The sequence below is a fragment of the Carcharodon carcharias genome, chromosome 4 (genome assembly GCF_017639515.1).
Source record: "Carcharodon carcharias isolate sCarCar2 chromosome 4, sCarCar2.pri, whole genome shotgun sequence".
Lineage (NCBI taxonomy): Eukaryota > Metazoa > Chordata > Chondrichthyes > Lamniformes > Lamnidae > Carcharodon > Carcharodon carcharias.
In genome coordinates this window covers 123,711,609-123,736,697 of record NC_054470.1, presented here as the reverse complement: position 1 = coordinate 123,736,697, position 25,089 = coordinate 123,711,609, and the positions used below count along the sequence as shown (strand labels likewise).

Here is a 25,089-nt window from a genome sequence, read left to right as displayed (position 1 = left end):
ATATTGTCAGGCCTGCTGATTTTTCCAGCACGTCCTGTTTTTATTTCTGATCTCCAGTATCCACATTATTTTGCTTTTATTCTAATCATTTTTGACATTAACATTCCTATGAAGAGCCTTGGGTCAGTTTAAAAGTGCTATACAAATTGTTACTATCTGCAGATAATCTTGCCAAGGTGCAGCATTTAGATGAGGAAAGACAGTGGTGTAGTGGTATTGAGACTAGACTAGTAACCCAGAAGCATAGACTAAAATCAATTAATAAAATCTGGAATTGAAAGTTAGTCTCAGTAATGGTGACAATGAAACTATCATTGTTGTAAAGCCCATTCATTTACTAATGTCCTCTAGGGAAGGAAATCTGCCATCCATACCTGGTCTGGCCTGCATATAGCTCCAGATTTACAGTACTGTGACTGACCCTTAACTGCCCTCTGAAATGGTCTCGTAACCACTCAGTGCAATGACAATTAGGGATGGGCAGCAAGGCCCATGTTCCATGAAAGAATCAAAAAGGTAAGAAAAATGGACCTCCTGTCCATATAACTGCTCTACTCTCTCTACCGAAACTGCCTGATTTCGACTTTTTCGAGCATCTTTTGTTTTTTGCGACATACCACCTACACGAATACTGTTTCCACTCCCCACCCCCCCATCCCATAGCCAGTAATGCTACTCTCTCTATTTATTTTGCCAATATGTAGATCGAAAGACGAACTTGCGACCAGTTTTCTCCGTTCCTGTTGAGCTGCACCGCAATACTCACAATCACAGCTGAAACTTGCCGCATGCGCGCCATCATTTCAAGCCACGTGACTGAGCGTTCGCGCGAGGCGGAGTTTTAATTGTGGCTCGAGCGGACAGCAGTAACGGATAAATTTTTTTAAAAATAAGGGTGAGGAGAGGGAGGAGCGGAGCATATTCACAACACACACATTTCTAAAAAAATTGTGAATAAAATAAACTAACGTTACCCATCGAGTTTAAACGTACGCAAACGAGCCTCCGGAGCTCGGTGGCTTACTGGACTAGCATTTATTGTGGGCTGGAGGGAAGGGGAACACGAAGCTTTTGGTTCCGAGTGGAGGAAGCTATAGGGTTTGACGTTTTTGTGTCTCTCGGAACTGGCTAATTTCTGATGTTTTGCTCTGATATAACAGCACACGTTTATTGACAAAGGAACTAACAAATGTGTACCCAAATATTTTCATTTAGAAAAATACGATATACTGTACACAATTTTTAAAAAGCTTATTACATCCTTGATGAGGAAGTGGAACGGTTGTGCTCAGATTTGAAAAACGACATTCGTTTGACAAGGAAGAAGATTAAGTTTTCGGATGGTTATCGTTTGCCGAGTTCATTTAGAGGGGTGGGGTGACCGAGTGTTGATATCAGGCTGCGAGGAAGGAGTTTACTGACCAGAAACTGCACATTCAGCAGGGTGGCTGAATTGCCAAAACAATTCGAGTCCTACTGAAATCGATTAACGCTTGAGAGACTGGACAAAAGGACACAGAAACGAAAAATATTTGCGGAGCAAAGGTCGGCGAGATTAAGTGTTTTGATGAAAAGATGACAAAATCGGCAGTAATTTATTGCCACCAGCTGCCTTTCAATTTACCGAAGACCGCAACTTGCAAAACAAACTAATGTTTATTGTAACGCGTGGCCTATTTTGAAATCTGAACATCTTATAGAATTACATAAGGGGGAGGTGAAAACGGACGTGTGAAACCAGTTACTCTGGGAGTATACGTTTGCCTTACAAACGCCAAGAAGTGAAAATACAGGTTGTTGTGCACCTGGTGGAGCTGCTGTTTTTCTCAACTCTTGTTTCCAACATCTGTCTCCACGTAACTTGCTTACGGCTCAACTGCACTATCTGACTCTTGCCTTTTTTCTTCCTAAGATATTACATTTTATTCAGGATTTGTGTGTTGAGAGTGACAGCAGCGATCTCACGATACGGCAAAGTTGTTCTTGGCAGTGGAGCTTTCTGGGGAGGCGTGTTTGAAAACCGACTGGGATTTTTGTATGGTTCTGCACTTGGTGCATGTGACAGGAAAACATTTGCTTCCTGTGTTTGCTGGTTACTCTAATGATGCAATTCATTCTGCGTACCCTTTCGGGAGGAACTTTGTACACCACCGTTCGGAAATATTAAAATAGCACCACTATACAAATGTCGTCGATGTTCTTATGCCTTTAAATGTGTAAAAATACATTAAAAATGAGACTGAGCAGGCAATTCACTATATTTGGAAGTGCCATATTCTGCGTGGTGATCGTTTCCTTGTACCTAATGCTCGACCATGTTCAGTTCGATCACCCAAAGAACGTGAAGAAAGGAGGGATATTTCCAAATGTAAGTGCTGTTAACTAACTTGCATGTTCTTTACCGAATGGGATCGTTGTGAACAAAGACTGCATTAACAACTGATCTTCCATAGATTTGCTCACGGGTAGAAATTAAAGTCTGTTTTCTGTAACTATCTGCTGATATTCTATATTTTTCTTTCTATGTGTCTCTCTTCAAAGATATTTTGTGGAATGAGGGAGGGCAAGTTTACCCTTGTTTCAAAAGTTTTCCCTCACTTTTGTTTTTACAGGTGGATGGAAGTCAAAAATATTTTTCAAAACTTGCATTAATATAAGAATTTTCTCAATTCCAGGTGCTTTACAGCCAGTTAAATGTTTTGACGTGTAGTCACTGTCGTAATGCAGGGAACAGGACAGCCAATTTGTGCACAGTAATACGTTATTGACCACATAATCTGTTTTTTGTGATGTGGATTGAGGGGTAAATTTTGGACAGGTTACTGGGGATCATTTGCCTGCTGTTTTTTGAAATAGTGCCATGGGATCTGTTACATCCACCTGACAGGCAGAAGGAGCCTTGGTTTAATGTCTCATCAGAAAGACAGCAACTCTGTCATGCAGTGCTCCTTCAATACTGCACTGGAGTGTCAGCCTAGATTTTTCTGCTCAAGTGTCTGGAATGGGACTTGAACCCTAAACCTTCTGCCTCAAGAGGTGAGAGTGCTACAACAGAGCCATGACCTACACAAGTTAATATATGTATATGGGGAAAATGCTTTCTGTATATGGCTTATTATAACATCATAAAACTGTCAATCAGGCAAAATTTTCACTTCCCAACACCCGTGTCAACAAAGTTAATTCTCTTGTGGGAGCCTAGGCTCTCAGCCAAGCCTCATTATGCAATGCTATTGTTATATAGGATTCATTGTTCTGTGGAGAGTGTATACTGGGTGAATGTGCGTAGCAATAACATGAGTTGGGACCATTGGGGGTGGGCGGGGGGCATGAGCTGGCATAGAGGTGTCATAGGGACTGCTTGAGGATTAGAGGGCCTAAAATATAAGCAAACAACTGGGACAGAGTCATAGTGAACCAAGCAGGCAGGCTTTTAAACGGAACTTGGCAGTCCATATGGCCGCCTCTGATACGCTTCCAAGGCAGTATGCCTGACTTCATCTCACACTTGCACACTGCAGCCTGCCCCCTGTCATCCACCAAACTCCCCAAGCAAAAATTAGGTCCGATGGGGCACTTTTTGTCAAGTCACAAAGTCTCCCAACTTCAGTTATCCCCCTCAAAGATGAAAATTCAGCCCTTAGTGTAAACAGGATACCTGATCACTAAACCTGATCGTATTGTCAACAAACCCTTTCATCCATGCACTTACCAGAAGGGCAAATATGATACCAATTAAGGATGGAAATAGTGGCTGACTTTATTTTCTTTTTTCCTATCCCAAGATCAATTGTAGTGCCTCAGTTGTTGCCTGGATTAAGGTGGCTAATTTAGCGCAGACACAAGGGTAAAACCTGGAACATTCTAGTCTATATTGTTCAGTACTTTACCCATAATGCAGGGAATTTATCCATTAAACCACTGGGGGAAATTATTGTCGTCCATTGATGTTCAACTGTTTGAGAGTCTGCCAGGAGCACAGAGTTGTGCCTGAGCATGATGAAGAATCCAGCATAGATGACTGACCAATAACATTAAAAATCTTGATGTAAAAATTTTAATGCACGTCGGGACTTTTAAGATCTGAAGAAGAAAGGCCAGGTTGTCTGACCAGATTTTGCTGCCAAAATAAGGGTAAGGCTAGTACCACTTGCTGTTTTTTAGGGGTAAATGGTACCGCAACTTAAGACGAGGAGCACATTTGTGTTGAAATATCCATACTGTAGACCTGGCATATGAGATGACCCAATTTTTTCAGTGCCAAATATCATGTTTTTGTATATAGTCAGCATATAAGTTGACTGCTATTTTTCATCCATGAAGTGCAGTGCTCATAATGTAATATTCCGGGCCTCAGTTTTTCACTCCAGAAATGCACATTTTACTTAGCTTGTATTGTAAACTGACACATGGGATTAAGCAGGCATTATGGGCTGCGTTGTGAAGAAGATGCACGGGAGTTTAAGACATCTCTACCCAGAGCAGATTGCGCATGGCATGGTGAGTGACGAAATGAAATGGGCCCACAGGCAAAAAGAGTGAATTATGAAGCTGCTTTCAAGCTAAAAATTGTAATGCTTGCTAATTCGTCAAATAACTGTGATGCAGTGAGGAAATTCCATATTGATGAAAAACTGATGTGAGAACGGAAGGAGGAACCTGCCCTGAAGACGATGCCCAAGAACAAATGCATCATCAGAACAGGGATCAGCCAGTGATCTTGAGTAGCATGTATCAGAATGGGCCCTTGAAAATTGTCTGAATGGTTACATCATCACCAGAAGTGCAGTACTAAATGGGCCAAATCAGAGCCAGCGTCAAATAAAAATTTCAAACCATCAGCTGGTTGGCGTAACTGCTTTATGGAACGAAACAGTCTTGTGTTGTGGCAGAAGACCGAGGTCACTCAGTCACACCCAAAAGACTTCAATGCCAAAATTAACAGACAGTGGCAAAAACATTAGTGCACATTAAGTCACATTGGCAACATGGATGAAACATTTATGAATTTTAATATGCCCAGCAGCCAAACTGGGGAGTGGAAAGGTTCAAAAACAGTTGCAATGAAAATGACAGGACATGAGAAGACAAGATTCACGGTGGTACAGGCCTGCAGGCCCGATGCAATCAAATTAAAGTCTATGGGAATTAAGAGTGGAGGAACGAGTCAGTAAGGGGGTAGGAGTAAGACTGGAGGAAGCAGTGAGACTGGAGGAAGAGGTAAGGCCAGCAGAAGGGCTCAGGATGAGGAGGAACTAAGCAGTAGTGGGAGGAGTCCGGTGGGAGGACTGGGAGGGAAGGGGTGCAAAGGGGGAGGAGGTGGGAGGACTGGGGTTGGGAAAGGGGTGCATGCAGAGGGGGGACGTGCAGGTGAATGTGCATAGGAGGGGTTGGATAGGCCCAAATCTGCCTCCTGGGGAGTAAACTGCGGGTGAGTGTGGTATGGAGGAAGGGTGAAAATGGTCGAGAGCAGAGTTAGGTGGTAGGGTGGGAGAGTGAGGGTTTGATGGTAGTAATAGAAGGGATGACGAGGGTGGTTGGTGTGGGACCCGAGGGCAGACATGGACTCTGGGGGTGGGAATGTGGATGTGGGTGGGATTTTTGGGAAGGAAAGAAAGGAAATTGCATGTTCACCTGGACAGCTCCGAAGGAAAAGGATGGGGCTGGTATGTAATGGAGGGGAGGTGGAGTGGGGGTCAACTATGATAGGGGAAAGGAAATGGGTGACTGGGGGAGGGTAAAGGATGGGAGAGTGAGAGTTAAACCAAATTAGCACCATGCTGTCCAAATCGAAAGTGAAATGAAAGTCAAAACAAAAAATTAAATACCTGTAAAAATTCAGCTGGTCTGGTAACATCGGCAGAGAAGAGTACAGTTGACGTTTTGAGTCCTCGTGACCCTTCAACAGGACTAATAGGAGAGGGGTGAAATATAAGCTGGTTTAAGGGGGTTGGGGAGAAGGTGGGGTGGTTGTTGGGACAAGCAAGCAGTGATAGGAGGAGATAACCAAAAGATGTCACAGACAAAAGAACAAAGAGGTGTTGAAGGTGGTGATATTATCTAAAAGAATGTGCTAATTAAGAATGGATAGCAGGACAAGCAAGGTACAGATAGCTCTAGTGGGGGTGGGGTGAAATAAGACTAAAAAGACAAAAAGTATAGATTTAAAAATAATGGAAATAGGTGGGAAAAGAAAAATCTATATAAATTATTGGAAAAAACAAAAAGGAGGGGGAAGAAATGGAAAGGGGGTGGGGATGGAGGAGGGAGTTCAAGATCTAAAATTGTTGAACTCAATATTCAGTCCGGAAGCCTGTAAAGTGCCTTGAAAGTCATGTTGGGGAATATCATGTGCTGCATGAGAATGTGATCAGTGGGTGAGCAGAAATGCAAGCCAGCTCCGTCGGACAACTGAAAGTGAATCTCAGCATGCAGCAATCAAAATATTCCAAATATTGAGACGAGTGTGAAACATGAGGGGTCCACGTGCGTGGGAGAGTGCTTACATGAAGCTCTGAAAGGCCCTGCAGGAGGACTACGTCAGGATCATGGATCCGGGTGACCTAGCTGTAGGCCTAATGGCCTACAGATACCATAGAAGACAGGAGAGTGCGACTGAGGCACCTGGCCGTGACTTCCGCACAACCTGCCCAGGAGCAATGGCGAGCCTTGGCTGGTCAGCACCACCCAGGGTTTATGGATGCCACCTGCCATTCCTGCAGATGACTGAGAACCAGTGTCGTTGACAACTGCGCATGTCTGGGCACCTGGTGGCTCACATCTGCCATTTACTGCAGAACTTGGCACTAAGGGGACATGGGCATCCACTGCTGGTGGTTGTGAAAGTGACCGTGGCACTCAATTTCTATGCTCGTGGCTCCTTTCAGATCTCCACAGGTGACCTCTGTGGGATTTCACAATCCGCCACCCACAAATGCATCCATGAGGTCACGGATGCAATCTTCTCCATGGCTCACAACCTTGTGCATTTCGCCCAGGACTAGGACAGCCAAGATGCAAGGGCCATTGGATTCGCCCTGATCTCAGGATTCCCACAGGTGCAGGGTGCGATTGACTGCACTCATGTGGTGCTCAGGTCTCTGTTGCTACACTTGGTGGACTTCATCAACCGCAAAAGCTTCCGCTCACTGAACGTCAGCTGGTATGCGACCAACAGAAATGCATCCTGCAGGTATACGCACGGTTTCCAGGGAGTGTGCACGATGACTACATCTTGAGTCGCTCACAGATCCGTGCAGTCTTCCAGGGTCCACAGAGGCTGCAGGGTTGGCTCCTTGGGGACAAGAGCTAACCGCAGAGGCAGTGGCTGATGACACCCGTGCAGTGGCTTCAGACTGCAGCAGAGCGGCGCTATAATGAGGCTCATGCAGCAGGTCACAACTTTGTGGAGCAGACCATCTGGATGCTGGAGATGCAGCTCTGGTGCATGTACCGGTCTGGTGGAGCCCTGCAATACAGTTGCAGAGGGTGTCACGCATCATCGTCATCTGCTGTGCCCTTTACAATCTAGCAGCTCCTCCACCTCCTCCTCAGCCAGCTCCTCATCCTGTTTCAGTGCATGTTTCCTCTGATGAGGAGGACGCCAACGGGGATGAGTGTGTGTGGGTCCTCGGTGGTAACGACGATGGGGATGAGGCTCTCTCACTGGCTAGACAGCAGGCGCACTCGGGAGGCCCTCGTAGCTGCCAGATTTGTGGAGGATGATGCCAACATGCAGTGAGGTGACCTGTAGATCCTCACAACACAATGTGAATGTTTGACTCCAGCCTGATTTATCATAGCGCCAGAACCATCTGTGAGAATGCTCCTATCATGGAGATGTAGTGGAGTCCCTAATAGTCGCTCGATCGCAGGAGGATGATGACAACATGCAGTGAAGACACTCCATAAATCTTCACATAGCCTCTGAGAATGTCTGACTCCTGCCTGGCCGAGGGCAGCTCGCTTGCGCTCCATGATCAGGGTCATCTCAGAGACGCAGTCATGAAACTTTAGATGCATCTAATGCTGTGTCCGCCTTCAGCACCTCAGCCCTTCAGGAGCTGGTGCACAGGAGCACAGGCCACACATGCTGGGTGATGGGGGCCAGCCCCAGCTTAAAGTTGCTGAGAGCACACAGAGTATGAGAGAACTCTGTGGTGCCTGCCCACTATATTCTGGCAGCAATGACCGGCACTGCCGAGGTGCAGGCATCAGTAATGTTTCCAGGGAGTGTGAGGCTGAACCATCGCCTGAAGGCCACACAGAGCACAGGGAAGAGGCCCTGTACTGAGACACCTGCCTTTATCTTGTGCAGAAAGGTTTCACATCTGAGTGACAAGGACACTGTCTACAAGTGATCAACACCATGGCCAGGCTGTGCAACTACTTTTACTTAACTTTCCTAACCCTACCACTGTCTTGGTGCTCCCTGGACATCTACAGCTGAGGTGGAGGCAGCCTGCTGACTGTGATGCCCTGTCGTTGATGACTTTGGCGGGTGTCCTTTGGCTGCTTTCGGGGTCCTGCTGTGTGACAATGACACCTTCCTTGGCCTGTGAAGCTGCACCTGTGGAGGTCACAGGAAGAAGGGAGTCAGATGGGCCGTTCACTCCCAGAGTCACCTGGGTGGATGGCCCCGGAGCCTGCACCTGCTGCTCCTCCTCCCTATGGGTGCCTGAGGGCCCCTGGCTGACTCCGTAAGCAGAAGGGCTAGCTGGAGTGAGATCGAGCGGCCCAGCACCCGTCTCACGTACACACTGTTGGAGCCCAACTATGGCATCAGCGATGGAGGTAAGCCTGCGCAACACTGCAGGAGTGACATCCTGGACCAAGGTCTCCATGGCAGCTGCCATCCTGCCATTGTTGACCTCGGTGCATTGCAATACCAGCATTATTATCTCAGCCTGAAGACGGATGGACTCTTCCATCATGCCTTGCAATCTGAGGAGTGCAGTGGACATCACTTCCTGATGTTCCCTAGTTTGCCTTTGCAGCTCCAGCAACCGTGACATGACCGAGTCCAGAGGCTCGTCATCTAACTCGGACTTAGCAACTTTCTGGCCTCCGGCAGTTCTCCGAGTGCCGGGGACTTGGTAAGTCCCTGCCTCTGCCTGCTATGGATCAGAAAGTGTGATGTGCTCACCAGGTTGTGATCCTGAGGCTACTCTAAAGCTAGGTGGAGGGTGTGGGTGAGCGCTGTGATGGGACTTCAGGGAGGGTGCCTTCATATTCCTCTTAAGAGGTTTATTTGGAGCTTGATTGGAGGCCCTGGGTCGTGGACTCTGTCAGCTGTTCAGCAGATGTGCCTGCGAAAGCAAGGGGAGAAAATAAGTGCATGGTAGTGGCCTGTGAAACAGGGCACATCATTCACAGCATGGTTGTCTGATGGATGTTGCACTGCTGGATCCTCACTTGGTAGAGAAGTGCTGACCTCACTGTCAGCTCGATGGCTCTGTTTTCGAATTCTGTCAGAACTCTGAATTCCGGCTTCCCCCCACCTGTCTGCGACCTTTCCCTCCTGTTGTGAGCCAGTTTGTCCTACATGGATAGAGACGAGGAGAGTGTATCAGGACGCCTGCTGGGCCAGATGATAAGTATGCCTGGCCTGTGTGGGTGGTCCCATGGACGGGATAAGGACAATGATGGTGTGTGTGAAAAAGTGATTGGTGATGTTCCTTGCACTGGCAGTGAGTGAGGGCCAGAAGGATGTGTGATGGGTTTTGAGTGTGTGAGTTGGGAGTGATGAAAAGAGTGACTTACCCTGGCAAAACAGAGGAGATAATTCAACCTTTTACAGCACTGCGTGGCTGTTCTCCTCTACAGGGCATTTGCGTTGACCGCCACTTCCACCGCCTCCCAAGCTGGGTTGGTGAAATTGCTACCCGTCCAGTGGCCAGAGCGGGGATCGAGCATATCCTGGTGGGCCTCATTGGCATCCAGCGGTTGCTCGAGGGACCCGTTGTTGAAGCGGGGGCCTGGAATCTTTTAGCCTTTGCTGGCCATGTCTCCCAGACAGCCGTGGTGAGCTGGTGGCAATGAGCGCTTTGCAGACAGCTGCCTTTTAAAGATGGCAGCTGGCGTGATGCAACAGAGGAGTGATGACGAGCAGGCGAATGAGAGCTCACCCGCCATGGAAATGGCGTGTTTCACGGGAGTGAATATATAATGAGGCGAGTTCGGGAAGATACGGCGTGAAAACCCGTCTTTTTGATCATCGGGTAGGACTCTATTTTACCCACCCGCTACCGCACTTCGTGCAATTCTGGGAAGATTCTGCTCATGATTTTCATTTGCATTATTGGGATTGAAAGACAGGGCGGTGGATGGTGTATTGAAGGATTAGAGGGTAGACTGATGAATTGACTGAACCAATCTGCAGTGTTCTTTAATCAGCCTATCTTCAGCTTCCTTATATGGTTTACAGGTGTATGTACAGACGTATAGATAAAGTTCTGTAGCATATGTAACTGGTAGCATTTATTTTCTGGAATGGGTAGTCCCAGATCAGCTTAGAGGCCAATTTGAAGTTAAGAATATAAATCATTTCACTGGAACTTCCTGGGATGGTTCACTGTCTTTGATGTCTAAGAGCATTCTAGCAGAAAAAAGGCATGCATGGCAGGACTCCTGAATGTTGAAATTGCTAAGATATATTTTTAAAGACAAAGAATGTTTTAGGGTTTTATTTTTCTTCATTTTTCAATAAATAAAAATAATCCGCCTTGAAGCTGAGGGAATGAAAAAAAATATGTAATCTCATTTGCTTGGGTTACGCGACCAGTTGATTGACTCGGTGCCACAGTCTTGTATCAAAAGGAAGCAGGGTCAACATAATTTTTCTTTTGAGGACTCTTTTTGATGTGTTCTTGAGGGCTAGTTTTTGATTTCTGGGGGCTACTTTTTGGTTTTCAAGGGTTCAATAGATCTCAAGATTTAAGTTAGAAACCAAACTGTTCTTGAGGCAGGAATTTGCAAACTCAGTCCATGCCTCCATTAAAGGATATGAAAGAAACAAGTGACTTGGTGCTGGGCAGATGCCCAAGAAGCCAACAATAATTAAACAGCTTTCCTTCATTTGCCCACACTGTCGTCGTCCTCCAGGGGCTGCTTTTAAAGCAAATTCAAGGCCTGGAAGGTCAGGCTTTTCTGGATTGACTGGACTCCCAAACTTTCCTACACATCAAAACATCTTGTAAAAAGAAAATACATGCACCACAACAGACAAAAAATGTTTATAGCAGAAACGTTTACTGAAAAATCTAAAGGAAATGGAAAAACCTGGATTACCCCTTCAATCTTTTTTCTCCCTCTACTCCAGATCTGTATACTTTAAAACTTACTCCAAAAATAATTTATTGGATGAATAGAAAAGAGGAAGACAGCCATTGGAAAGTATTTAACATTTTTTTCTTTTTTGTTTAGTTATTTTGTCCCAGCAGAAGTTTGTAAGCTTGAAAACCAGGCTCAGAAGGAGAGTTTTAGGAGGAAAAAAAAAGATTTTAAAAAAGGGTTGGGAAATCATATACATAAATAAATGAAATAAGCTGAAAGTGTGAAAGTGAGCAATTTTACCTGTTGCCCGCACCCACCCTGCCTTTCTCTCTCACCATGAGAGGCCACCTTCTCTTTCCTCTCTCGCCCACAGACTCACTCGCACTCTGTCTCAGACATAAACACTTGTGCTCCCCTCTCATTACATTCACACAAGCTTGTTTGCTCCCTCGCACACACTGATGCACTTGGTATCTCATGCATGGGCTCGTTCTCACGCACTTGGCCTCGCTCTCTCTTACCCACTCTGGCGCCTGTTCTCACGCACACTCTCACGCTTATATCTCGCTCTCGCGCGCGCCTTCTACCTCACTCCCGTGCACGCCCTCTTGTGCGTACACCCTCTCGCTCTCGCACTCTCGCTCTCATGTGCGTGCCCTGGCAGCTCCTCTCTTGTGCTCCATCTCTCTCTCATGCGCGTGCGCCCCACTCTCATGCGCACATGCCTCTTCTTTTCTCGTGGACGCACGACCCTCTCATGCGTGTGTGACCCCTCTTGCATGCGCATGCTCTCTCTCATGTAACCTAGTGCCCTCTCACATGTGGTGTCTCTCTCCCTTGCTGGTGCCCCTCTCTCACAGCACACCCTCTCTCGCTCTCATATACATGCCCTCTCTCTCGTGCGCCCCCTCTCCATCTCTCCCTCGCGCCTGCAGCCCCCTCCGTCGCTCTCTCACGCCTGCAGCCCCTCTCCATCGCTCTCTCGCGCCTGCAGCCCCTCTCCGTCGCACTCTCGCGCCTGCAGCCCCTCTCCGTCGCTCTCTCGCGCCTGCAGCCCCTCTCCGTCGCTCTCTCGCACCTGCAGCCCTTCTCCGTCGCTCTCTCGGACCTGCAGCTCCTCTCCCTCGCTCTCTCGCACCTGCAGCCCCTCTCCGTCGCTCTCTCGCGCCTGCAGCCCCTCTCCGTCGCTCTCTCGCGCCTGCAGTCCCTCTCCCTCTTGCATGCGCACCCCCTTTGTTGTTCTCACATGAGTGTCCCCTCTTGCTCCCGCCCTCATGCGCCCTCTCTCTCTTGGGTGCCCATCCCCCTTCTGCTCTCGCATGAGCCCAATTGCCCTCACACACACGTGCCCTTTCACTCACAGTGTGTGCCCTCTCTCTCACTTTTATGCTCTCTCTCACTCTTGGGCACGTGTCTCTCTTGCTCTTGCTTTCGCTGTTGCTCTCGTGCATTCTTTCGCTCTTGCATGCCCTCCCTCGCCCTCATGTGCGTCCTCTCTCACTCTCACGTGCGTGTGCCCTCGCTCTCTTGTACACACCCTCTCACGTGTGCCCTCTCACGCGCACCCTCTTTCTCGATTTTGTGCATGTGCCCCCTCTTTCGCGACCTCTCTTGCACTCGCACGCGCCCTCGCTCTCATGCACCCTTGTTCTTGTGTGCGCGCCTCTCTCCCATGTGCATGCCCTCTCTTGCTCTCACGTGTGCTCCATCTCTCTAGCTCTTGTGCATAAGCCATCTCCTCGCTCTCGCATGCACGCCTTCTCCTCACTCTGGCGCACGCGCACCCTCTCTCTCGCACACCCTCTATCTCGCGCATGCCCCTGCTCGCGTGCGCCCCTCTCCCTTGCGCGCGCACCCCTCTCCCTTGCGCGCGCACCCCTCTCCCTTGCGCGCGCCCCCCTCTCCCTTGCGTGCCGCCCCTCTCCCTCGCGCGTGCCCCCCTCTCCCTCGCGGGCGCCCCCTCTCTCGCGCACAACACCTCTTTCTCTCGCGCGCGCGCCCCTTCTCTCTCGCGTGACCCCTCTCTCTCTTGCGCGCCCCCCTCTCTCGCGCGCCCCCTCTGTCTCTCTCTCGCGCACTCCTCTCTCTCTCTCTCTCGCGCACCCCTCTCTCTCTCTCGCGCGCCCCTCTCTCTCTCTCGCGCGCCCCCTCTCTCTCTCTTGCAAGCGCCCCTCTCCCTCTCTTTCTCTCTCTCGCACGCGCTCCCCCCTCTCTCTCTGTCTCGCATGCGCCCCATCTCTTTCTCACGCGCACCTTTCTCTCTCTCTCGCGCGAGCCCCCTATCGCTTTCTCTCTCTCTCTCTCGCGTGCCCCCATATCTCTCTCTCTCGCGCCCCCTCTCGCGTGCGCGCGCGCCACCTTCTCTGTCACGCGCGCCTCTCTCTCTCTCACGCGCCCCCTCTCTCTCTCGCGCACCCCCTCTCTCTCTCGTGCACGCACCCCCGTCTCTCTCTCTCTCGCGCGCGCATGTCCCCTATCGCTCTCTTGCGCGCGCGCCCCCGTTCTCTCTCTTGCTCACACGCCCCCTGCTCTCTCTCTTGCGTGCACGCCCTCTCTCTCTTACATGCGTGCCCCCCCTCTCTCTCTCTCTCTCTCTCTGTCTCGCATGCGCCCCTTCTCTCTCTCTCGCGCGCACCTCTTTCTCTCTCTCGTGTGTGCCCCCTATCTCTCTCTCTCTCTCTCTCGCGCGTGCCCCCATCTCTCTCTCTCTCTCACGCGCGCCCCCTCTTTTTCTCTCGTGCACGCGCCCCCTCTCTCTCGCGTGCGCCCCCTCTCTCTCTTTCTCTCTCGCCGCCCCCCCTCTCTCTCTTGTGCCCCCCCCTCTCTCTCGCGCACCCCCCCTCTCTCGCGCGCACCCCCCTCTCTCGCGCGCGCGCCCCCTTCTCTCTCTCTCTCGCGCACGCGTCCCCTCTCTCACGCATGCGCGCCCCCACTCTCTCTCTCGCATCTGCTCTCTTTCTCTCTCATGCGCCCCTTCTCTCTCTCTCTCTTTCGCGCGCGCGTCCCCTCTCTCTCGCGCGCACGCACGCCCCCACTCTCTCGCACCCGCTCTCTTTCTCTCTCGCACGCCCCCCTCACTCTCTCCCCTTCTCGCGCGCGCTCCCTCCCTCTCTCTCGCGTGCCCCCTCCCTCTCTCTCATGTGCGTGTGTGCGCCCCTCTCTCTTGCGCGTGCCCCCTCTCTCGCGCGCTCCCTATCTCTCTCTCTCATGCGCGCCCTCTCTCTCAAGTGCGCCCCTCCCTCTCCCTCTCTCACGCGCGCCCCCTCTCTTTCTCTCGTGCACGCGCCCCCTCTCTCTCGCGTGCGCCCCCTCTCTCTCTTTCTCTCGCGCGCCCCCCCCTCTCTTGTGCGCCCCCTCTCTCTCTCGCGCGCGCCCCCTCTCTCTCTCGCAAGCGCCCCCTCCCTCTCTCTCTCCCGCATGCGCCACCTCTCACTCTTGCGCGCGCCTGCTCTCTCTCTCTCTCTGTTTCGCATGCGCCCCCTCTTGCGCGCACCTCTCTCTCTCGCGCGTGCTCCCTATCTCTCTCTCTCTCACGCGCGCCCCCATCTCTCTCTCTCGTGCGCCCCCATCTCTCTCTCTCGCGCACCCCCATCTCTCTCTCTCGCGCGCCCCCATCTCTCTCTCTCGCGCGCGCCCCCATCTCTCTCACTCACGCGTGCCCCCATCTCTCTCTCGCGCGCGCCCTCTCTCTATCTCTCTCGCACGCGCCTCCTCTCACTCTTGCGTGTGCCTGCTCTCTCTCTCTGTTTCGCATGCGCCCCCTCTCTCTCGCGCGCACCTCTCTCTCGCGCGCGCCCCCTATCTCTCGCGCGTGCCCCCATCTCTCTCTCTCGCGCGCCCCCTATCTCTCTCACGCGCGCGCCCCCACTCTCTCTCTCGCGCGCCCCCTCTCTCTGTCATGCGCGCCTCTCTCTCTATCACACGTGCCCCCTCTCTCGCATGCCCCCTCTCTCTCTCGCATGCCCCCTCTCTCTCTCGCGCACCCCCTCTCTCTCTCTCACGTGCGCGCCCCCTCTCTCTCACGCATGCGCCCCCTCTGTCACACACGCCCCCCTCTCTCTCTCTCTCTCGCGTGCGCCCCACTCTCTCTCTCGCACGCGCCCACTCTCTCTCGCACACGCCCCCTCTCTCGCGCGAGCCCCTCCCTCTCTCTCTCTCGCACGCGCCCCCTGCCTCTCTCTCTCTCGTGTGAGCACGCCCCCCCTCTTTCTCTCTCTTGCGCATGCGCCCCCCCTCTCTCTCGCTCACGCGTCCCCCTCTCTCTCTCTTGCACGCGCATCCCCTCTCTCCCTCTCGCACGCGCCCCCCTTCTCCCTCTCTCTTGCGCGCGCCACCTCTCTCTCGCGCGCGTGCCCCCCTCTCGCCTGTGCGCCCCTCTCCCTCTCTTTCACGCGCGCGCCCCCACGCTCTTTCTCGCACCCGCTCTCTCTCCTGCACCCCCCTCTTTCTCCCGCTCTCTCGTCCGCCCCCTCTCTCTCTCTCTCCCGCTTGCGCGCGCGCGCCCTCTCTCATGCACGCGTGCCCCTTTCTCTCTCGCGCGCGCCCTCTCTCTCTCTCGTGCGCCCTCTCTCTCGCGCGCCCTCTCTCTCGCGCCCTCTCTCGTGCGTGCTCTCTCTCGCGCCCTCTCTCTGGTGCACGCGCGCCCCCTCTCACGTGCAATCTCTCTGTCACGCACGCTCTCTCTCTCACGCGCGCCCTCTCTCGCGCGTGCCCTCTCTCGCGCCCTCTCTTTCTCGCGCCCTCTCTCTCTCGCGCCCTCTCTCGCGCGCGCCCTCTCTCTCTCTCTCTCTCGCGTGCGCCCCACTCTCTCTCTCGCACGCGCCCACTCTCTCTCGCACACGCCCCCTCTCTCGCGCGAGCCCCTCCCTCTCTCTCTCTCGCACGCGCCCCCTGCCTCTCTCTCTCTCGTGTGAGCACGCCCCCCCTCTTTCTCTCTCTTGCGCATGCGCCCCCCCTCTCTCTCGCTCACGCGTCCCCCTCTCTCTCTCTTGCACGCGCATCCCCTCTCTCCCTCTCGCACGCGCCCCCCTTCTCCCTCTCTCTTGCGCGCGCCACCTCTCTCTCGCGCGCGTGCCCCCCTCTCGCCTGTGCGCCCCTCTCCCTCTCTTTCACGCGCGCGCCCCCACGCTCTTTCTCGCACCCGCTCTCTCTCCTGCACCCCCCTCTTTCTCCCGCTCTCTCGTCCGCCCCCTCTCTCTCTCTCTCCCGCTTGCGCGCGCGCGCCCTCTCTCATGCACGTGTGCCCCTTTCTCTCTCTCGTGCGCCCTCTCTCTCGTGCGCCCTCTCTCTCGCGCGCCCTCTCTCTCGCGCCCTCTCTCGTGCGTGCTCTCTCTCGCGCCCTCTCTCTGGTGCACGCGCGCCCCCTCTCACGTGCAATCTCTCTGTCACGCACGCTCTCTCTCTCACGCGCGCCCTCTCTCTCTCGCGCGTGCCCTCTCTCGCGCCCTCTCTTTCTCGTGCCCTCTCTCTCTCGCGCCCTCTCTCGCGCGCGCCCTCTCTCTCTCTCTCGCGCGCTCTCTCTCTCTCCTGCCCTCTCTCTCTCACGCACGCACACTCTCTCTCTTGCTCGCGTGCGCACCCCCCCCCTCGCTCGCTCCTGCGCGCTTCCCCTCTTGCACATGCTTTCTATCTCTCTCCGGTGCTGCTCACTCTGCGCTCATCCTCTCGCTCTCTCTTGCTCAGGCTGTCTTGGTCTTGTGCATATCCGATCTCTCTTTCTCACACACATGTGTGTTATCTCCCTCGCTCTTGCATGTGCTGCTTTTTCTCTCCTCTGTGCACACTCTTTCTCTCTCTCACGCGTGTTTGCTCTCACTCAGAATCTCAGAATTGATTTTTTCGAACTTATAGCTGTTGACTATTACTTCATATGGAGTGAGGTCAAACGTCTGCATAGTCCCATCTCAGAAGCTATCATTAAATTACTAAAGCAAATTTTTGACACGTGGCATTTCGGTACTAGTCATTTCAGACCATAGCTCACAGTTTGTAAACAGTTGTTTTAGGCAGTTCACAGAAGCCTATGGATTTGTCCACACAACTAGTTCACCCAGATACCCACAAACTAATGGAGAGGCTGAAAGAGGAGTAAAGACAGTAAACACATTGTTGAAGAAAAATGACTCTCCACTTGCCTAGATGAGTGCAGCTCCATCAACACTCAAGATCTCGACAACATCCAGGGGCAAAGCAACCTGCTTGATTGGCATGCTCTCACAAACATTTATTCCCTCCCCACCAACGCACAATGGCAGCAGTGTGTACCATCTACAAAATGAACTACAGGAACTCACCAATTCTCCTTAGGCTGCACCTTCCAAACCCATGATCGCTACCATCTATAAGAGCAAGGGCAGAATATGCACGGGAACAGCACCACTTGGAACTTCCCTCCAGGCTATGCACCATCCTTATTTAGAAATATATTGCCATTCCTTCACTGTTGCTGTGTGAAAATTTTGGAACTCCGTCTCTAACAGTACCGTGGGTGTGCCTACGCCACATGGACTGCAGCAGTTCAAGAAGGCAGCTCAACACCACCTTCTCAAGAGCAATTAGGGATGGGCAATAAATGCTGCCCTAGCCAGCGATGCCCACATCCGATGAATGATTTAAAATTATGATAAATAAATTATGATAAGTTCTCTCCTCCATCCCCACCTCCTTTCCGATCCCCCCTTTTATTTCCAATAATTTATATAGATTTTTCTTTTCCCACCTATTTCCATTATTTTAAAATTTATTTCCATCCATTGTTTTATCTCTACCTTTTAGCCTATTTCGATCCCTTCCCTTCACCCCACCCCACCCCCAGTAGGGCTATCTGTACCTTGCTTGTCCTGCTTTCTACCCTTAATTAGCACATTCCTTAGATAATATCACCACCTTCAACACCTCTTTGTCCTTTTGTCTATGACATCTTTTGGCTATCTCCACCTATCACTGGCCCTCTATCCAGCTCTACCTGTCCCCCCCCCCCCACCTTAAACCAGCTTATATTTCACCTCTTTTCTATTTTTACTTAGTTTTGTTGAAGAGTCATACGGTCTTGAAACCTTAACTGTATTCCTCTCCACAGATGCTGCCAGACCTGCTGAGTTTTCCCAGGTATTTTTATTTTTGTTTTGGATTTCCAGCATCTGCAGTTTTTTGCTTTTAATATAAACATTATGATGACTAACAGCAATGTATATGAGAAAGAGAGAGAGAGAGAGTTAGAACCGGAAATGATACACACCCAGGAGATAATCATAAAGTAGGAAAATCAATATTTACAGAGTTTTCCTTAGGAAGTTACAAACTCTTCCTGCAAGACCCAGGAGTGCGCTGCCAGGCCCCCTTGCCACCTCCCCTCCTCAACTGCTACAGACATTTGTAACCCATTATTGAGCCAAACACCACAATCTACTCCCAAAGACTGGGTTCTGTCTCCACAGTTTTGCGGAACTCCACAATCTGTTTCTAAAGTGCTGGACGACCCCAAACAACTCCACTGTAGTTCTACCAGACCTAAGACTGCTCTAAGTTCAACAGTTCTCATTTAGAAAAAAAATTGTTCATGAATATGTGTGTCACTGGCAAGACCAGCATTTGTTGCCCATCCCTAATTGCCTATTGTAATTTTAAAGTACTGCTGTATCAAATACCTACTGCTAGCTAGTACATATTGTGTACCACCTTGATAGGTATTCTCAACTTTAAAATGATATGGATAAAGCAACATCATGTTGTACACCTGAAGGCCAATGCACTAGAGATACCAAACAATGACAGTTTTCCAGGTGATATCTTGAAAAAATTTCAGATATGTCATATTTATTAAAAAAGATAAACCTAAACACTACTGCACTAATAGTTCCCTCCCAATCATCAAGGAAGTGACTCGAGTTGTCAATAGTGTCATCAAACAACACTGCTCATCAATAGCCTACTTGCCACTCAGTTTGTATTCTTGCAAAACCACTTGCCTCCAGACCATATCATAATGCATGAGTGCATTAGTTGAATATTAGAGGTGAGGCGACAATAGCCAGTCTTGTGAACAAGATGTAATTTGACCAAATATGAAACCACAAAACCCTGGCAGAACTGATGCCCATGTTGATTTAAGAAGAAACCCTCCAGTGGCTGCAGCCATACATGATGCAAAAGAAGATGGTTGTGGAGGCCAGTCATCACGTCAGCAGGACTTTATCTTAAGAGTTCCTCAGCAAAATGTCATCAGCCAAACTATTTTCAGCCTTTTGATCAATGACTTTCCCTGCAAGGGGGAGGTGGTGGTGTAGTGGTATTGTCACTACACTGGTAATCCAGAGACCTAGGGAAATGCTCTGGGGACCTGGGTTTGAATCCCACCACAGCAAATGGTGGAGTTTGAATTCAATAAATATCTGGAATTAAAATATCTAATGATGACCATGAAACCATTGCCGATTGTCATAAAAACCCATCTGGTTCACTAATGTCCTTTAGGGAAGGGAATCTGCTGCATTCACCTGGTCTAGCCTACATGTGACTCTTAAAAATGCCCTCTGAGCAAGGGCAATTAGGGATGGGCAATAAATGCTGGCCTAGCCAGCAACGCCCTCATCCCATGAACGAATAAAAAAAACATTTGGATTGCGCTTTTTACTGATGGGCTTACGGTATTTCGTAAAAAGGAAAGGAAATTGCCATTCTTACCTGGTCTGGTCTACATGTGACTCCATATCCACAGGAAAGTGGTTGACTCTTAACTGTCCTCTGAAATGGCCAAGCAAGCTACTTGGTTAAAGGGCAGTTAGGGTTGGGCAACAAAGGCTGGCCTTGCCAGAGAAGCCCACTTCCCATGTAAGAATAAAGAAAAAGAACTTGTGACTTAGATAAATGACTGCATGTCCCTTTCAAATGTAAATTAGTTTGCTCAGTACAATACTAATACTTTAAACCATTTAGCATATGGGAACATACAAAATTGATGGACAGGAAAAGATGAGCTGATCCATCACAATTGCCTCACATGATGACTAAAAATTTCTTCCCACCACCCATTCCACAGCCAAGTCATTTCCTGGGAGAGGTTAAAAAAAGACAAACATATCAGGACCATTTAGGGGAAAAAAGTACTCTGAAAAATTCCTCTCTGACCCCCTTAGGTGATCAAAAACCAGTCCAGGAGATCACATGGACCATGTGTTATCCATAAACACACTTACCTTCCATACAATCTGATCTCTACTCCAGTCAATAGCTGGTCTAGCTCCCTCTTGAAGGATTACAACCCGTACCCAGCATTCCCAGCTGACAGTTTATTCCAGAGGCTTGCAACTTTAAGAAGAACTACTTGGCATCCAGGCTAATTCCACTTTAACATAGCTTCAACTCGCTTTCCTGGTCATACCCAATCTTAAACTGGAACAATGGACCTGAAAATTAAGTCACTTCTAAGTCAAAATTGCTCTTAAGCAAATGGGTCCTTTGGCCTATCTGAATAGCTGGGATTCTTTAACCTAGGAATTTTTTTTTTTAGCTCTACTCAGGCTCTTTTCCAAAGCCACTCTACTACCACTCTATCACTCTAATACTGGGTACATTATTCCAGATGCAGTCTGACCAGAGACCTGTATAGTGTCAAAATGGTGTCTTTTTCATTTATACTTAATGAATGCAACCAAAACCCTGTTAGCTTTAGCCACAGTTTCTCTACATTGAACCTTCAGTGATCTGTGCACAATAGATGTAGATCTTTGTCTCTCTGAGCCTCTTCAACATTGGTCTCTGCAAATGATAGTGTATTCTTTGGTGACCCTACCACCATGCTTGATGCTACATTTACATAGTACTATGTGGAATTTGCAACCATGAACTGGCCATTTGATCCAACAGGTCCATACCGGTGTTTATGCTACTCATTTTAGGAGCAAGGTAGAAATTTACAATGCTTCACATGAGCTCCTTTCTACCTTCTTCTAATGGCCTCAACATTCCTTCTCTCTCATGTGTTTATCTAGCTTTCCCATAAATTTATTCTGGTCACATTATCTTGTTCATCTAAAATAAACAGCATTTGACATGCCTCTCGCATATATAAATCTTTTTGGATTTGATTGCATTTCATTTTTGATTAGCCCTACATTAAAACGTGTGACTTATCTGTCTTAGACTTTTCTGAGATCAGCAGCACAGTTGATGCCTGCTGGTTTTGGATTGGCGCTATTTTACAGTTCCAGCATTTTCTGTATCACCTCAGTTCTGTTCTATCACGAATTAAAATAGTTGGCAGTGTTGAAACCAGAAGCCAGCCTCACATAGTAAAGAATAAATTTAAAATTGATGACATAGCATGCTTTTGATTTGTACTGACAATTGGAAGTAGATCAGTCATTACATAACTAACAATTTCCTGTGGACAAAATTCTAGATGCTTTTTGTGTTTCTAACATGAGGGAAATCAATTCCCATGACAAGTAAGTTGGGACAGTTTGTTGGTCATGCCACAAGCAGGGGTCCATAGCCTAAAAGTGGTGGAACAGAGTCAATGAGATCCGTGAACCTCTTGTTGCTTACATTTTAGAGGAAATGAGATCTGGGAAACATTGTACTACTGTGTGCTTCTGTTTGGGAAAAAGATGACCCCATATAAATTCATACTGGGATTGGATGGAAAATGTGAAGAGATGAGAGAGCTATGGGAGCTTGCCATCCCAAAAAGATTTAGGAGCAAGGTAGAAATTTACAATGCTTCATATTTCACAGTTTTAACTTGAAATGATCCTGGATAAAGATTCAAAATGGAGCGTGAGTAGTTAATTAAAAGGAAATGGGGAAACATAGAGGTAGATACTACACTTTATTCTTGGTCTGAATAGGATCAGCTGATCTTTTCTAATGATTACAGTATGTAATATTGAGTTAATGACATTGAGTAAAGTCTTCAGCTTCATTGTTTTTTATTGCAGGCACAGCTTTCAATTTTGCATGAAAAGATTGATCACCTAGAACGTCTATTAGCTGAAAACAATGAAATAATTTCAAACATTAGGGACTCGGTTATTAATTTGAGCGAATCTGTGAAAGATAACCGAGGGGACTTTGACACTTCAAATTCAAGTAAAGGATTATCCTCTGAAATCTTTGGATCCTCTTTTTCTGTTATTCCTATTGAACCAGAGGATTGTCAGTTTGCCTCGAAGGGCTACACAAAAGCATCAAATTTACAAGTAAGTAACAGTTTTCTTTATCTTGGTTCAAAAGAATAAATTGAGGCAAGGATCTGTAGAGTATTGGGGCTGGTAACATAATGGCACTGTCATTAGACCAGTAATCCAGAGGCCCGGACAAAAGCTCTGGAGACATGAGTTCAAATTCCATGATGAGAGCTGGTGGAATTTAAACCTAGTCTCAGTAGTGGTGTCTATGAAACAACCCAAGTCGTAAAAAACCCATCTGGGCTGCTAATGTCCTTTAGTGAAGGAAATCTGCCCTCCTTATTCAGTATGGCTTACATGTGATTCCAGTCCCACAGCAATGTGGTTGACTCTTAACTATCCTCTGAAATGATTCAGCAAGCCACTCATTTGCATCAAACCTCTACGGAAAAGTCAAAGAAGTATTACACTGACCTATACTCTGGAAACCATAAAGCCCAGTCAACCCTGAAAAATCTTCCTCTCTAACTTCTCGGGACTTGTGACAAAATTAGGAAAACTGTCTTACAACCTAGTCAAGCAACATCCTGACATAGTCTTTCAGGATGGAAAGCTGAAGACAAGTTTGGAGCAGGAATTGTGATTTGGACAATTTTACTGCTACTGAGTTTTGTCAGAGTTGGCCAGACCATTTAATGGGATTTATTAAAGAAGTCTCTGGGGAATCGGTTCCATCAAGTCTGTCAAGGAGATTTTTGCAGGAGTGTGCCTTCTGGGGACATTAGATAGAACACGGCTGCTGGTGAACACGAATTGAATGCTGAATTGATTGAGTGGGAAAGTAAGAAATCCTACGTGCTCGAGGCCAAGTTAGAGAACTTTTGAACTGTATGTGCTGCCACATGTCTGCGGGGAGTGATGTGGGTGCTTGTGGTTGTGTAAAATGTATCTTTTTTGTATTGACTATTTAAAGTGAAGTTCACTTTTTTTGTAGTATCATTTGCATGTTAATTCATGTTTAATTTGCATTGTTTCCAATTTGTTTGAAAGTAAAAGCTACAAAAAGTGCAATTTGTTGGTAATTTCTTCATTTAGGGGTCATTCAGTAAATTTGGTTATTTTCGATTATTGTCCCCCCATGGGGATCATAACTAAATAGGGGACCTGAGTCCGGGATCTAACTCAGAAACTGTGAAATAGGTTTAATGGAACTTTCCAGTATTTAGACAAACAAGATTTCACATTTGGTTTTGCTATATTGTTTTGGGAAATTGAGATGAGCACTTTTGAAGCATAAGCCTATGTTAAAAAAGAGGATCTGTCTCTCAGTTGAAACAGTTGAGAAAAGATGACCTGCAAGCTGTAGCAGACCTGAGGCTTGAGGAAGAAAGAACCGGTTCTATTAGTGATCAAGTACAACTGGAAAGAATTGAAAAGAAATAGAATCATTGAATTTAGAAATATTGACTTGGAAAGAGAGAAATTAGCAAGAGAGGAAAGAGATAGGGAAAGAGAGGAGGGAGATGAAAAGGTTTGAAATAGAGCATGAGTTCTGATTATGTGAATTTAAGTTGACAAGGAGAAGTGAGGTTGACTCAGAAAGAACTCCTTAATTTTGATTTGGTGAAGAGTTTTTGCTTAGTACCTAAATTTAGTGAGGAGAGGGTGGAGGCGAACTTTGTGTCCTTTAAGAAAATTTCCATGAATCTGAATTGGCTGAAACAACAGACAGCTTTGCTCTCACAAAGTGTTTTGGATGGAAGGCTTTGGAGGTGTACTCATCTCTTTCAGCAAAGCACATGTATGGTCACGAGGAAATAAAGACTGTTATACCCACCACTTACAAGTTGGTGCCGGAGGCCTACAGGCAGAAATTTAGAAATCTGAGAAAGAGAACAGGCCAGATCTATGTAGAATTTTCTAACATTCAATAGGTGGTGTAGGCCAATGAAGGTGAAACAGAACTTCAGTAATCTTAGGGAGATGATGTTGGTGGGGGAAATTGAAGAATAGTGACATCTTTGGGGTTAAGCTCTCACCTGAAAGATCACAAAGTTTGTAAAATAAAGTAAACCTTAATAATCGCAAACAATTATTAGTTAACTCATAAGAGTTAACTCATAAGGCCCCACCTTTGAACTTCCCAGAAAAACTGGAATGAGAGGAAGGTTGAACATGAGGAGGTCAGGCCGTGCTGAGAAAGGGGTAGAAGGTACAGATCAAGGTTAGCAAAAGTGAAGGTTCGGAGGACAGCTTTAGTTCAAGGGGACTGACATGCTATTTTTGTGAGAAGAAAGGGCGCATGAAGGCTGAATGCTGGGAGTTAAAAACCAAACCAGTTGCATTTGTCCTGCCTAAATATGTTCCCACAGGCACTGGTAAAGTTGATGACAAGCAGAGAGTCTCCCCCACGTTCATTAAGAGAATGAATTGGGTGATGGAAGCTATAGAGACTTTTTGCTCAAGGGTGAAGTATCCCCATGTTCATCCAGTGAGGCAAGCAAATCAATTATTATCTCTACAGATACAGTATTAGCACAATCACTGATGTTGGCAGGTGACATAAAGGTCTATCCAAAAAGTTCACTGAATAAAAAACTATTGATCTGGGTATTGATGGAAATTATTTACCCATGTCTTTGTATAAAGATAATTTAAAATGTGCCTTAGTTAGCAGTCCATTAATGTT

At 48.3% G+C, this 25,089-nt stretch overlaps 1 protein-coding gene across 3 annotated transcripts in view; it reads left to right on the top strand.

Moving 5' to 3' along the window:
* Positions 1–1,010: 1,010 nt before the first annotated feature.
* The window catches only part of man2a1 (mannosidase, alpha, class 2A, member 1), a 290,929-nt gene continuing 266,850 nt past the window's right edge, over positions 1,011–25,089 (top strand). For 2 of the 3 annotated variants that reach the window (XM_041185651.1, XM_041185650.1), the window contains exons 1-2: positions 1,012–2,368; positions 22,212–22,472. In XM_041185651.1, coding sequence (XP_041041585.1) covers positions 2,213–2,368; positions 22,212–22,472 — 417 coding nt within the window. In that variant the 5' untranslated portion in view covers positions 1,012–2,212. Of the gene's footprint in view, positions 2,369–22,211; positions 22,473–25,089 lie in introns of all 3 variants that reach the window. The other variant, XM_041185652.1, reaches the window with a different exon arrangement.